The 15,889-nt window shown below is 39.1% G+C and overlaps 1 protein-coding gene across 1 annotated transcript; it reads right to left on the reverse strand.

Annotated features, from left to right (window-relative positions):
• Window positions 1-6,494: 6,494 nt before the first annotated feature.
• RIDA (reactive intermediate imine deaminase A homolog) lies at window positions 6,495-15,883 on the reverse strand. Its single transcript, XM_053991546.1, has 6 exons — window positions 15,764-15,883; window positions 11,441-11,546; window positions 10,833-10,887; window positions 9,914-9,982; window positions 8,352-8,407; window positions 6,495-7,918 (listed from the first exon to the last, which is right to left on the reverse strand). Exons 1-6 carry the CDS (start codon window positions 15,823-15,825, stop codon window positions 7,856-7,858), a joined length of 411 nt encoding a protein of 136 aa, XP_053847521.1. The 5' UTR covers window positions 15,826-15,883; the 3' UTR covers window positions 6,495-7,855.
• Between the last annotated feature and the right edge of the window lie 6 nt (window positions 15,884-15,889).

A 15,889-nucleotide genomic window follows, 5' to 3' on the forward strand; every position in this document is an offset into this window, starting at 1 on the left:
TCAATCAACTTGTTTTTAATGTCTTTAAATTATGTCTTTTTTAAAAGCTCCTATGCTTTTGCAAAGAATCATCTCTGTGTGCTGTGAATTCAGCAAAGCACTTAACTTGATTCTAGGAAACCTCAAAGAACATCTTCCTGCTCCTGAAGAATAAGAGAATCATAGAAAGGCTTGGGTTGGAATGGACCTTAAAGATCACCTAGTTTTAACCCTCCTGCCACCCATTATGCCACCCATTAGATATGGGTATGCCACATATGGGGTATGCCACCCATTAGATCAGGTTGGTCAGGGTTCCATCCAACTTGGCCTTGAACATTACCAGAAATTTCACCCAGCTTTATTGAAATTCTTCCTGCATTTGTCTGCTTTGACAGTATTCTCCCCGACAGTTTTGTAAGGGAGCAGAAAGAGCAGCCCTGCTTCTCTGTCTGTAATGCATTTCAGATGATGGGAGTGCAATGACCCAGCTCAGAGAACAGCTGCAGGCAAGAGGAACAAACAATGCTAAGAACAGAATAGTGACCATCTAAACATGGGATTCTGTTGTGTAAGGGAGCAATTCTTCCATCTTGAAAGGATATTGAAGAAATAAAGCAAGATTCTGGGCAGGAAAGCAGGACTGCTTAAGGGAATGGAAAAATTCTTACTTTGAGAGACATCAAAAACATTCACAGCTTTATCTCTAGGAGGGTATGACTAAGAGGATACAAGCTGAGCCTAGTTTAAAAAAAAAAAAAAAAAAAAAAAAAAAAAAAAAAAAAAGAAGTAGGTCTCTAAAGGTAGCTGATGTCCACCTAAGAACAAGGGAATGCTCAGTGACATGCTAAGTGTGTTGAATTTGAAACCATTAAAGGGAGTTGGGTTTTTTCATGCTATATTAGCAATCTTCTTAGTAATAGAGAATCACTGAAGTTGGATGTCTTTCATTGGCCACCTTCATTCCCATGCAAAATTTCCCACCTTTCCTGTGTTCCTTACCCACCCTCATGGAACACCACAATTCAGTGTGAAGAAGTCCCACATTCTCATGTTCCATACCCTTGCTGAGTCTTCTAGCTGGGAAAGGAGTACTTTGAGCTGGGATGGCCAGACATTGTGATTTCAGCCAATCACTCCCTTGGGCACTATCATTTAGCTATCAAGTGAGCCCCAGAGCTTCTCAGCTGCTGATGGCCAACAGTAGCTTCAGGGGCTGGACACAGTTCCTCAGCCATACTTTGTCATGGGATAGCAGAGGACAAAAATACTTCTGGAGCTTGTCTAGTCCTGCTCAAGCAGGAACAGGTTGTCCTGCTGGGTTTTGAATCCCCAGGGGTGGAGACTCCATCAACTGTGGGCAGCCTATTCCCATAACTTAACTGTCCTTACAGAAAAAGAAAAAAAAATCTTGTATTTAAAGGAAATACACTGTACTTCAATTTGTGCCCTTTGTCTCTCGTCCTTACTCAGGATTTACTGTCCCTTAAGTGCTTGCCTCTATGTCAAATCTGACTGGAAGGATGTAGTGATTTCAAAAGTTGTTAAGAGAAAGGGCAGCAAGTGAGGAGGAGCTCGAGAATGTAGCAGTGATGTGTAACATCACAGAGGTGACGTTAATGTCTGTAGCAGGAACTGTGTATGAATGGGATGGGGGAAGAGGAAGCAGAACCAGTGGTTGCTTTTAGGTCCACACAGAACATTCTTACAGATTTGGGAGAAGAGCATATATCCCCTTCAACCTGTGATACTTCCAGGGAACTTTCACTTTGAGTTCCTGTCAGATTTAGTGAATATCAAGTTATACCTTCAATTAATTGCTAAATTAATTTTTTCCATGTGTTTCAGAGACAGCTAATAACAAGGAATAGAAGTTGTGTCTCAGTGAACATCCTCTTCTTGGGCCTGCTCTTCTGTTCACATGAATATTTTTAAATCTAATTGGGTTGGGAAAATATAAAGGCTTTTATGGATTGAACCACAAGCTACAGACACATGAATAGGAGGCATTGGAAAAAGTTTTATATAATACAGATTTTTTTGAAGTCAAGCTGCCAAGACTTCAAGAGTTTGAAATACCCAAACCTTCATCTCCCTGCCAGAGTGCCTTCTATACACACCAGGATAATTTTTCAACAGCAGTATGATCATTCCTTTTTCAATTAGGAGTTTTTCCCTAGGTTCAGATTAACTGGCTTCAAACTGTTGAAACCTCCAACCAACATTACAAAGAATGAAGAATAGAGTGTAGCTTTTTTCCTCTTCAATTATAGTATGTAGGCAGGTTTGCTGAGTGCCTGGACTACCAATGGAGGCTGAAGTGTATAGCACGTAGAGGACTGGGAGAGGAAATTTACCAAGCTCTAACTAAATGCAGAAGGGAGTTTTCCAGAAAATAGAAGATAACAGAGTGCAGTGTCCAGGACCCAGCTGTGTGCTGCTCACTCCCCATTTTTAAACTCAAATTTATTGAAGAGATTGTAGTACAATACAGGGGGCATTTTTAACTGAGTGGGATATATTAGTTGTATAAATCCTAGAAGATAATTTCACAGCTGTTAACATTCATGGCCAATAATAACCTGTCTTTAGCTGTGTAGCTCTCCTCATATGCATTTGTGGCTTCTAAAATGGACTTCTAAGAGAGAAAATACAAACCTATCTAAGAGACAAATATAAGCCTGTTCCCAAAGAAAAGGTTATCTATTATATTTCCCTGGCATGCTGTCCTCCTGGAGAAATACGCTATCAAGGACTGTCTGGGTTCTTTTCCAAAATGCTAAATAATAATTTTGGAGATGAAGCTGAATGGTAATACTTTCAAACAAATTTCCTGTGAAAACAGGCCCTGGATATGATTTGTGTTTTGGGTCAGATAAAGAGTAGAAATTTGTTCTGATGGTGAATGTTGCAGGATCACAGAATCAATTAGGTTGGAAAACAACTCTAAGTTACTTGAGTCCAAATGTTGACTGAAGACCACCTTGTCACTAGACCATGGCAGTAAGTGCCACGTCCAGTCATTTCTCATCCAGGCATGATGATGACTCCACCACCTCCCTGGGCAGTCCATTCTAATGTTTGACAACCCTCTCTGTGAAGAAATTCCTCCTGATGTTTAACCTGAACCTCTGCTGGCACAGCTTGAGGCTATGTCCTGTGCAAAGGGACTCTATATAATACATTGCTGGGGTCTGTGTTTACAAGATCCCCAGCATAAGGATGTAGGACATGGAGAAAAGGTCAGTTACCTAAAAATGGCAAGCACAATGTTGCTCTTTTATTAGCTTTATTGTATAATAGGACTTAACAAAAATCCTGTTACCAGCAAGTTATACAAATCCCCTCTAAGAGATAATTTCATACTGCATGTACATGTCTGACTCCAGCTGACTCTGGTTCTCTGGTTTATATTAAATAATGTAATTGATATCCTTGGTCTATTAACCTTTTGTATAAGCTGATAGTTCTTGGCTGTATCACTAAATCTAAGGTTTTCTGCTTAGCTGCATTCTTATGAACTTGTCAGCTTCATTTAATGTCAACTGCCTGTAGGTAACAGCATAAACTTTTAGAACCCAAATGCATACTTTTTTTTTTTTTAGGGAATTTTTGCTAGGTAGATGTCACTTTCAATTAATTTTTTTGTTTTTCTAGCCTTCTGTGACAGAGAAGCTAAAACAAGCTGCTAGTTCTATTAAAAAGTCTATTGACATTAAACTGAGCATCAAAAATTGAAACAGAAGTAGGAAGTTTTTATTGACATACTCAAAGCCTTCCACAAAAAGAAGCCATGAAAAACAACACCATGCACTTTCGAGAGCTGAGGAGTGGGGGAACAGGTACTGAGCAGAATGAGAACGCCCCAAAGTGACACAGGACTGGGCTGGGTGTACAGCCATGTCCCAGAATGTCCTAGGCACTTCCATCTTCAGCTGCATCTCATGGCTGATTTCTTCCTGTGAGCTGGGAATTCAGTTCAGCCACCAGCACATGTGCCAGCACAGCCCCACTCCAAAACACAGGAGGTTAAATCGGCAGCGACAGGCTGACTACTGGCAAGATCATGAACTGCAGTCTGGCAAGCATTAAACTATTTTTAAGCATAAACCAACAAGAGCTCTGTGACAGAGATCAGTAGTATTCATAGCAACAGAGGAGACTGCGCTTGGAAATAAAATGTTAAGATACAAGGGAGTCAAAATGACCTGCTCACCTCAGAGTCACTCTTTCTACTACTGTTGTAACAAGGAAGACAGGTGACTATGTATGTTCTTCCTCACTGTTCAGCTTCTTCAGGCCATCAAGCAATGTAAATGAAAACAAGAGGAATATAAACCAGTCAGTGATTCAACAGTAGCAGACTTTCTCAATCATCTTCATCCTTACATAGTCTATAATGACAACATTCTCTTTTTCCTTTCCCAAAGAGGAAATATGCTTCATACTATCTATTTTAAACATGAAAAGTTGAATCACCTAAATTATCAAAATGTACGTGCTAGAAATATGCTGAACTCCTGCTCTGAGAAATAAGATGTCCCTACCATGCAAATTTAATTAGTCTGTCAAAGGGCTTTCTCCTGTTAAAGGCTGGGAAAAGGAAGATATGCTCCAATATTTGTGTTTATAGGACACACCTCCAGATCTTAAGCTACATTTTTTAAAATTCTTTTAATACAGTCAAGCATTTTTGATGATTGTTTTGTATTTTATCAAAAGTTAAACAATCTTCAGTCCTCAACTTCATCCAAGGTAGAAGTAACCTTTCCTCAAGAAGGGAGTGCTGGACAGTGCACTTGAAAGAACAAACTTTATTTCCAAGCTAACAAGAAAGTTCTGCTAGAATTTTTTTTCTAATAGAAAAAAAAAAAATATTATTTTACCAATAATTTTACCAAAAATTTATTATTTTACCAATAAACACAGCCCTAGAAGAGGTTAAATTTGCATCCTGTCAGCACTGTGCAGACACATATGCACTCTGTAGGATCTCAGAAGATCCCTGCCCATCTGGCTGGCCGGGGTTGGCTCACTCAATAAGGAACTGCTTTTAGGTAAACGCTGCAGCAAGAGCAAGTGCTGGTAGAAGAAGATTGGGGCAGTTTATGCGGTTTAAGAGAACACACTTTTATTAAAACTAGGTAGTGAAATGTATTTTTTGCATTGTTTAATCTGTAGAAAATATAATATTTTAAAGAAGAAAGAGTCTTATTAAAAAAACACCTGTTAGAACATACACACTTCAGTACTTTATACATTGCTTTACTTTCACAGATAGAGGAGTTTTGCTGTGGTTTGTTTTAGTTACATATGATAGAAACAGATTTTAAATGTCGAAATCAGGATACCACAAGATGAATTGCAACTCTGTATTTTGCATGCAGCCCAGTCTAGCAAAGAAAAAAAAACCCACCTGTTTTAACATATCTCTATTTAAAACTGGATTTGTTAAATATCTATGTACTTAGTAGTTTGCAAATTAAGACCTAAGAGATAGGCTTTTCATATTGAAGAATCATGGGTGTTGGCCTTTTTTTTTAAATAATAGAATCAAATAAATCTGCTTAAATAAAATAAATGTTTTACACTCCTCTGTGGAAGGCTGATTTTTTATTTTGAAAACTACTATGTTAGAGCTGTAAATAAGAGAGTTTATTTCAGTTATTCTAGACTCCCTGTACCAGAAGAATACATATCAAGAAAATATCTTGAATGCCTTTGATTTAAATATATCGTTAAAAACTACAACTGTCTTCACCTGAAGAATCATAAAGCTAAGAGGGAATTTCTATTCTTGAGTTTTTGCAGAATGGCACCTACTTACTGATAAAAACACTTAATGGAAGCAAACTGTTGGCTGCATCCAGCATGGAACTTTTTCCAGGTGTTTCATTTACACTTCAGTCTCAGACTGTCCCTTACTGTGGAGAGCAACTCTCCTACCACCGAAGTCTCCAGGAGAGCTATAATGGACTTTTACCGGCCAAAGCACAAGTCAGCACGCCACAGAAACATCGCAACTGCCATCTAGTGTTGGGCTCGAGGTGCACAGAGGCTGCGGGACACAGGTTAGGAAGGCAGCGGGAAGAACGTGAGCAATAATAAGGGATAACCACTGTGGTTATAAAAGGCAGAACACAGCTCACGTTCGAAACAATTGAAATCAGCTGGTTTACAGTGAACTTGAACTAAATCTCCTACAAATCTGTGAAATAGATTCCAACCAAGTAATTACATCTAAACAAAGCTGTAACAGAGAAACCTAAATATAAATTAGGAATTGAACTCCGTTTAAAAGTTTAAATATAACGCCATTCAATTACATTATTTTTAATTATTATTAATTGACAAAATGAAGGAACACTGCCATATTAGTTAGTACTAACTCCTTCCTAACACGTCTGACCATGTTTTTTCTTAGGTGGGATTGCTTATGGAGTCAGAGCTATAGAGCATAAGATGCCTTATTAGTACAGCCAAGGAGACAGAACAAGAACAGCAGCAAAAACTAATCAAAGTTTATGTATAGGAAGTTTATTTAGAGAAAAGTCAGGCATTTTTCAAATGCTGTTTGGAAGTCTGCTGTTTGAAATAACAAAGGTATTATCTTGCTTCTAATGAAAATAATTATCTCCCAAAGAAAGCAAGGTAATACAATTAAAAAAATCCTCATATCTGCACATATTTGCTGTGACAACCTCATTATGAATCTTTTTTCTATAATAGTACACTTGATAAGCTCAGTGAAAAGAAGGAATGGCTGTTTCACATCAAATCTAGGACTGGTAAGCAGGGCTGACTGTTCTCACAGTATCCATTTCTACTTGATAGAAGATCAATACAGAAGGATGGGCTAAGTTACTAGCACCACCAGTCGCTTAATCACCCCATCAAACCAATGCTTCTGACCTTAATGGCAGAGGAAAAAATTACAAGAACTGTAATGATGGTAGCTGAAAGCTTCCTGTCCTGGAGAATTTCACCTTTAGCTATTAGGGTGTAAATAATAAGCCTATTCTTTTGGTTCAAATTATCTGTTATTGAATAAGCAAGCTGGAGACTATTTTTGTAATGGCATATCAAACCACAATAGGGAAAAGAAAAGTTTGTTCCCATAATAGACAAGCACATTTTTGCAGCTGCAATTATATTTTATTCTCATTAAACATATTTTGTTTTTAAAATCAAAACAAAGCTGAATTGCTATGAAAAAGATCATGAGAAAGGTTACATGTAGATATTAATTTTCATCTGATTTATAAGGGTACCACTTTACTTCAGAAAATCATAATTTTCTTCTTTCTGAAATTAATATTAACTTTGTTAAGCAGTTGCTTACATATGAAAAATTGAGTCCCAACAGTAATCTATATATAAAGAAAGAAGTTAAGAAAATTCAGAAGCAAATACAGTAAAATTCCTCAGAATTGAAAATGTATGCTAAGCAATTCAAGTGTTCTGTTTTCTCATTTCTGTCATTCTTTTCTGATTTAAAATTTTTTACTAAAAACATACTATTACAAATCAGTATAGTTTTCCATGTCCAGATCACACATTGTATAACTCTAATATGTTCATCCAGGTATGTACCTTAATACCTGAATATCCAGTCACCTCCACAAAGGGCAGGTCCTGTCCTGCAATCTGTCTCAGCTGATTTTAGCTGAGGCTAAAATTTTAGGACTCAGGCACTTTTCAGCATTTGCCAGCAGAGAATTCACTGTAAGTCCTGAAGAAAGCACCTTTCCTCAGTAAGTTTACTGATTTCAACTGTGTGTAACTGCTGATAATCAGCTGTAGGAATTGGATACAAGGAAGAAGTATTAACCAAATCTAAAACTGTCATTTTAAGATATCCAGTCTCTACTTATAGTCATGCTGAAGCATCTTGGAGAGGTCCCTGAATGGCAATAGCTTCAATTTCAACTCTGGCCCCCTGTGACAAAACAATGAAGAAATACATTAGGAATTCAATGTATCTATTTTATGAAGCAATTGGATGAACAACACAACTTCATAAAAAAACAGAGTGACATTTGAGAGAGATTACATTTCTGACAGTTGTATTACTGATTTAGCAATGTTCAGTAATATTGTAAATTCAATTTATGCTTACTCAAGTACCATAACCCCTTATTTCTAATGTTTTATCTATCTTCCACCATAAAGAAATATGTATCTCATATTCAGATCTCTGATAATATGTGAGCATAACAATAGTATACTTAGAAAAGAAACAAATTAAGAGTCTTTATTAAAATAATTGCAATCAAAACTATTTCAGAAGTAGAAAAGCTTTCAGAATGCTTCAGTAGTAAGGTATTACAGAAAATTTTGGGGGTTTTTGTAGACAGAAAAGTGACACTTACTCTGGGTAAAGCAGCAACTTGATAGGCTGCTCTGGCTGGGAAGTTTGCCTTGAAAACTATAATTTAAACAGAAACATCCAGCAATCACTAAACTTGGCTTGATAAAACACAGATCAAAGTAATCTGTATAAAATGAAATCATTGGAACAGTTTCAGGTTCAAGGCTACAAGACTTCCATGCCAGCTACCATTTCCCCCTTGTTTCTTTGTTTTGGTGACTGACTGCTCTCAATCTCAGCAAGCCACCACTCATCCCCGAGCAGTCAGCTGCAGTTGTGACCTGGTGGCCAGTGATAACTTGTATTCTGCTGACACTGCAGGGCCTTCACACCAACTTGGCTGAAAAAGAAAGATTAAATCAGAATGGTGATGAGTTTCAAACCAGGGAGTGGGAGATGGCTCTTTCACAGAAAGAGCAGGAGAGAGAAACAGACCTCTGCCAAAAAAGTCATGAGCAAAGATCCCAGATTCACATAAAGTCACCAGGAGTCCAACCTTACTCATATCAAAGGAAAACAGAGGAAAAATAGGCCCTTGATTTATTCCTCCGTGCCCATTTAGACCTGACAATCACAGATATTAGAACAGGGGTAAGGCATGGAGAAGAGTACTGGTAAAGACATAAGAGCTTCACTGCCGTGCCACGGCCAAGAACATCTTTCACTATATCAGATTGCTCAAAGTCCCATCCAACCCTGACTGAACACTTCCAAGAAATTTGCATAATGAAGTCAAAGTTTTACTAGTGACAGTTATCACAAAACTGCTAATAATGGAAATGCAGGGGTCCTGCATGGAGATAATAACTCACAATAAGAGAACAGCAGCAGCTGTTTTCTCAAACTCCAGGCTGGTGGCAACAAGTAACTAAGCATGCAGCTAGTTTGGTTTTACTCTGCTTAAGCAGGCACACCGCCCAGTACATTTTGACAAGTAGGAGACTGTGTTACTTGCTTATCAATGAGACTTCATTCAAGACCAGATGTTGATATCTAAATAAGGAGCTCATGCAAATTGTCCCAAGTTTTTCTGCACAAAACAGCTCGTTGGAATCACCTATTTCAGTCTACATTCACTTTTGTTGACCAAGCATTGTTCCCTTTTTTCTTCAAGGGGAGCAGCATGGCTCATCCTTGTATAAAGAACGAGCCCGGTCCCATAACAGTGACCCTCAAATTGTTCCAAAGTATAGACTCAAAAGAAATGGAGATATAAATTCAGAAATTCTGAAATTCAGCATCTGAAGGCTGCCTATGGTAGAATTATAGCCAGGACAGCAAAACATCAAGCAAGGTAAGAGGCAAAGAAGATCAACCTGTAGGGATAGCAGGAGCTGATCTTCACAGGACAGCGAGTTAGTTAGTGGAAAGGTAGAATAAAAATCCACATGAAATTAGGCTCTGCTTGATCTGATACTTGAAAATGAAATAAAAAAAAAATTCTACAGTAATTTCAAAGAATATGGAACTACATCATCTGAGTCATTAAAACATTTTGACTACCATGAACATAATTTGTTCCACAAGCCATAATGGTAAAACACAAGCAAAATATCTACTTACATTGTTTGTAAACATCGTTAATATCATTGTAGTCCTTCATGTCTGCCATCAAAACTGTAGTCTTCACAACTAGAAATTATGTAAGTGCAGTTATTTTAGACCTCTGACTTGCATAAAAAATTGAAAAACTTTAGCACATTTCTTGCTTTTATTTCATACATTTCTCTCAAGTATTCTAAACATTTTGACAAGTTTTGCAGATATTAACCATTAGAGCTACAACCTAAGGAACCACCTAATAAAATCTGAGCACCTTGTATGTAATATAAAACTTTAAGGAATTAAGTCATTCCTGACCAGCTCTGAAAAAGCCAAATTCTCCCAAGAGGACTGAACTAATAAGCAGATCAATTAAAATAGCTGTTGTAAGCCAGCTGCCGGCAATAACTTAGATATAATATCTGTTGCCAGAAAAAAGAGTTCATGGAAGGTCTGAAAATATACTCTGTACTAGAATTTCTTCCCAGGACTGCCTAACCCAGCATTAATCCTGGTGTGGTTTCACCAGTAGAGTCCTCTACCCAAACAGTATCAAGAGTGTCTAGAATATTAACAGCATAGTTACAAACCTGCTTTCACCTGGAGCAAAGCCTAGGATGCTTAAAATGTCTGTAGTCACTGCAACATTCTCTGTACCTGAGCTTCCTCAGTTGGAATTAAAATATTAGTTCCATTGCCAGAAATTTTTCGTGAAAGGCAGTGTTCCATAGAAACCCATTGCAAAGACTTGCATGTAGATTAATTTCTTTTATTTTTTAACCTAAATTCACAATTTCTTTTGTTTCTTCCAGCTATTGGTAACAATTTAATGTTCAGCAAATAGCTCTTTTCTTTTTTTCTTAAAAGGTCACTTGATTTTTTTATATTTTAATTCAGGTAAAAACAACCACCTGTTTGCCAGAGTCACAGCAGCACTTACCATTGCCATAGTCACAGCCTGCAGCTTTCAGGATTTCTCCCATGTTTTTTAGAGCCTAAAGAAAAATGAAACAAAAATCTTTTAGCTATCAGCTGGGTTATATTTCTGTAAGTATGTAAATATGACTTGTGACTTGGCTGAATCCATGTTTACTGTAAGTTGAATCAGCAAAACCTCAACTGTCGAAAAAAAGACTGACTTAAAAATTAATAAAAGGGAGCATCTAATAAATATTAAACCAGCCATTCATTAGATGTAAATACATGATACAGCTCCATCTCATCCTATTATCTCACTCCACCTCTTTGCTGCTGAGGGAGTAAAACTTCCCCTGACTCAAGCCAGCGTTTTTATTGGGGTGTGAACCTTTGCTTCAAACACTGATTCTTTCTTACCTTCCTACATGAAACAGATTTCTAGCCTGGCCTCCAAGTTTTCCAAGTTGTTGGAAAAATGACAGCGTTAGTTAAGATGGAATGACTTCCTCCTGCTTTTCCCCCACCTGGAGGATGTGACGTGCTTTCTAGTCTCCTCAATTTCTCACAATTCCACTTTTAATCAGACACATGCCAATTCCATTACAAGTTCATTGCTGGAAGACTTCTTACCTGCTTGGCTTCCTCTTTTGCCCCTCCAGAGACAAGCTGCCCAGTGGAAGGTTCCAGCCCTATCTGCCCTGCAATGTACATTGTCCGGTCCACCAGCACGGCTTGGCTGAAAACACAAGTGGCATTTTAGATCTAATGTTTCCCCATGAAAACATTTCAAATCCAAAAGCACATTTCAAATTTTCTACAGTACTTTATAATTCATCAGAAATAAGACTGAGGTTTTGCACATGCAAGTCTGTACATGCAGTCCTACATCAATTTGCTTAAGCTTTTGAAGAGCTGGGATGACACCATCTATGGGAGTGCATAGCTCTGCCCTTGAGGAGATAAACCCTGTTTCTTGCAAAGGCACATGGTGTGAATGCAGCAGCACAATACTAAACTGAGCTACAGGTTCCAGACAGATATACAGGTTCTGTGCAGACAGCACAGAGGGAAGGCAGAGTAAATCAAAACATTTTTTGCATCTGCCCAGATAAATATTCCATCCCAGTTTGAGAAGCAGACAATACCTTTCAACTACATTTCAGCTGCAAAGCAAAGAATGAAAAAAAAAAAAAGTCAAAAGAGATTTAACATTTTTCTTGTTAAACAGGCACTATGATAATGAGTTACAGCTGTGAGGTGGTACCTGCCCCCTGGTTCTCTGGCAGTATTCCTCCAGAGTAATGAATTTGGCCAGTCAGCAAAAAGCCTTGATCACTCCATCCCCAGAATAATCACTCTACTCTCACCAAATAACCGGAGTGACTTCTTTGCTGGGTTAATTCAGAAGAATGCAAAATTCAAGCTATTTGCAAAACATTTATATAAAAATGTCAAATGTGCTTTTGCTGAAGTTGAGTTGCCAATTATTAGTGTCTCTACTACAAAGAGGTTAAAAGTTGAAAACAAAGATTTAAACTATCTAGCAAACATTATACAAGAGACAATTTAATTCTTCAATCAGTAAGTAAAAATATTTTGCAAAGAAATTATAGAGAGATTATTTTGGAAGTGCTTATGGTGTGTCAACACAGCTGTTCGTATCTCTTCTCATTCCACAAGGAAATGCCTTGTTTTGACCATTCAACAACTCTCTCAAGATACACAAACTAGAGTTAGGCACCTCCCTGAAGTATCTGAAATAGGAGGTTTGCTTCCCTTTAGTGTCGATGGAAAAAGAGGGACATATGCAGAGAAAATTTTTAGTACATCTCCCAGCTGAGATTCGCTCAGCTGGACTGTCTTAATCCATTCACTTCACAGGGGACCAACCTAATCTAGGGACTCAGTCAAATAATCAGGGTTAGGCAGTTTGAACAATGCATCATTCCCATCTTTCCTTTTACACCTGTCCTATATTCTCCTGTAATTTCATATGGGGAAAAAATAGCCAGCAACTTGTCAGATATGGTAAACTATCTTACATGGGGATTATTTTTTCTGTCATCAACTAACAAAGCTGTAGCAAATCACAAAGCTACACCATACAAAGAGAAACAACTGAATAGTTTTCTAGCTGACACAGTATTGTTGATAGAAACATGTGCATGTACACACTTCTTTAGTTTTCTTTCCTACCAGTCCTGCTGTGGAGGAGGGCCCTCAGAGCACAAACTTCTGTTTCTGTCTGAAGCACAGAGAACTGTGCAACAAGAAGGTATGGGCTGGCCACTAAAAGAGATTGTCTTGTACTCCTTATCACAAACCAAATGACAGTGAACTGTTTATCTCAACAGAGGTCTTCTGAGAGTCCTAAATCATTAATAACTTGGGAAAGAACAGGCTGAAACCTTCTGATACCACTGCCAGCTCAACAGCTGCAGCAGCCTTATTGGGTCTGCTCAGCTTCCTCCTCTTGGTGTGCCCACCAATGGAATCCTCCATTCACTGAGACTAGGAACAATTTACCAGCCAAGGAGTACACTTGCACTGCACTCAAATGCATGAGAGCAGCTAAGGGAAACTTCAACTCCACAAACCCCAATCATTCTTCAACTGCAGATGCACCTCTAACTAGGGCCAATCATAGCTACTCATTAATCAGCAGGGATGTGAATGTGTGTCTAAAGTCATTCAGGTTTCAGTGTACCTAAATGCATAACTGGGCAGACACTGTGACCTTAGAACAACATTGTCTGTCAGAGAGATGGTGTTAGGAACCATGCTATTTGTTAATCAGATCTTCTTTACATAAATGATTGTGGATTAATACAAGAACAGTATCCTTTAAAAGGTTAATAACGTTAATGAGATATATAGACCCACACATAGAAATGTGTCTTTTTATATATCTACCTACCTACCTCTCTCAAGGTACTGGCAAATGGATGCAGTAAAAGAAATAGAAAAATACAGTAAAAATAGGTCACCAAAAAGCATACTGAAGGGCTGTAGCAGAACCAGGAATGCAGCTCATTCATCCCAATTCCTCATTCCACATAAGTCCTCATTCCTGCATAACCAAGCTCAGATCTCACAGCAGAGATGTGGCAGTTTTTTCTTGTGTAACTTCTGCCCTCTGGACTTTGACAAGTTTACTAAAATCTGATAAACTAAGTTAGTGATAAACTTATTGATGTTAGACCTGTCATACATTTAACAAGCTGCACAATAAGCAGTATTTCATCAAAAACTGCCAATAAGCACAACATTTTGGAGTGGAAAGCTATGTTGAAGGCTGGGACACTGGTGTGTGCGTGCAGACAAAGAATTGTTGCCTTCCCCTGTCTTAGATGTTCTCCTGATGCCAAGCAATGCCAGGCCCCTGGCTGCAATCCACCAACAGTTTATTGTTTACAGAAGTTAACCTTCATGTCATGTCTCTCTGCTTCTACACTTGTATTTTTCCATCTTTATAAAGCCTATAAGACACACACAGTTTGAAGCTTAGAAAGCTCAGGACACAAAGTAATGGAGACAAAAATGCACCTGGAAGGCACGAAGATTCTATTGTGAACACAAAGCCTGAATACAGAATTTAAAATTCTTAGAAAATGTCCTGGTAATAACCCTTTAGTACTTTAGCTATGAGAATCTACTATACTAACTGAACACTTTTTTCACATCCAAATTGCAAAGAGAAATCTTTCTCCAATTAAAACTGGTATTTTTCTTTATTTTAATTCTATGCAGAACTGCTACAACAACATACTTGTGAAAATGTTGAACATCATACATATTTTTACAGCAGTTAAGTTTTTAGACTGAAAAACATTTATAACTATTCAAAATAAGAAAGGATTTTTAATTCCCAGGCATTGAATTCTCCATCTAACAAGCTCACCCTGGACTGGGCTCAGCCTTCACTCTGTATCACCTGCACAGTCAGCATCTCTAGCTTCCCTACACAATATGCTTGTCTCTAGCCAAGCACCTTTTTCTGGAGAACAATCATTCTTCTTCCTCTTTTTTTTCATTCACTCCTCACCACTAATTCCAGAATTATTTTCCCAAACTAACTTACTGAGCTATACCCCCTCCCTTTATTGGACTGCAGTCTGCCATGGCACCACAGCCCCACTCGTGCTTTGGGACTCCAGGTTCCCTGGGGGTTGCTGGGGGGGAGGGAGTACCAGGACTGGCCCCCACTCAGGGGTCCTGCTCTCACCTCAGCCCCAGGCCAGCCTGACAGACTCCCAGGGACCTGCCAAAACCCTGCCAGCAAAACCCGCTCCCAAAATCACAGAACTGTTAGAGTTGGAAGGGTCCTCTGGAGATCATTCAGTCCAAGCCCCTGCCAAGGCAGGGCCACCTGGAGCAGGTTACACAGGAATGCATCCATCTGAGTTTGGAATGTCTCCAGAGAGGGACACTCTGCAACCTCCCTGGGCAGCCTGTTCCAATCTCTGCCACTCTCAAATAAAGAAATTCTTCCTCATGTTGAGCTGAAATTTCTTGTGTTCTAGTTTATGGCTACTGCTCCTTGTCCTGTCAATGGGCACCACTGAAAAGAGTCCAGCACCATCTTCTTGGCACCTGCCTTTGAGGTATTTAGAGGTGTTGATGAGATCCCCTCTCAGTCTTCTCCAGACTAAACAGGCCCAGCTCCCCCAGTGTCTCCTCATAAAGATGCTCCAGACCCTTCATCATTTTGTGCCCCTCTGCTGACCATCTCCAGTAGCTCCTTGTCTTTCTTGTACTGAGGAGCCCGGAACTGGACACAGTTCTCCAAATGTGGCCTCACTAGGGCCGAGCAGAGGGGCAGGATCACCTCCCTCGACCTGCTGGCCACTTTTCCCGATGCACTCCAGGAAAGCATCGGCTGCAAGGGCGCTGCCGGCTCATGGTCTGCTTGTTATCCACCAAGACCAAGATCTTTCTTAGCTAAGGCATTACCTGTAGGGACCCAGTGCAGGGGCCTTGGTAGTGCTGATTATTTTCTTCACGAGCGAGGCCATGGCTGGAGCCGGTGCTGAAGCTGCAGTAACTGCTGGGCCGCCCCTCCTGCACTCCCTCCCCTTA

This window comes from Vidua macroura, chromosome 1, assembly GCF_024509145.1.
Source record: "Vidua macroura isolate BioBank_ID:100142 chromosome 1, ASM2450914v1, whole genome shotgun sequence".
Taxonomy (NCBI): Eukaryota; Metazoa; Chordata; class Aves; order Passeriformes; family Viduidae; genus Vidua; species Vidua macroura.

Excerpts from the sequence above, each read along its gene's own strand:
- RIDA (XM_053991546.1), bottom strand. The coding sequence starts at position 15,825 with ATGGCCTCGCTCGTGAAGAAAATAATCAGCACTACCAAGGCCCCTGCA. Across the intron at positions 8,408-9,913 it reads TAACGATGTTTACAAACAAT|TTTTCAAGGCAAACTTCCCA; the intron begins GTAAGTAGATAT and ends TTTAAATTATAG. Across the intron at positions 7,919-8,351 it reads AAGTTGCTGCTTTACCCAGA|GGGGCCAGAGTTGAAATTGA; the intron begins GTAAGTGTCACT and ends GTTTTGTCACAG.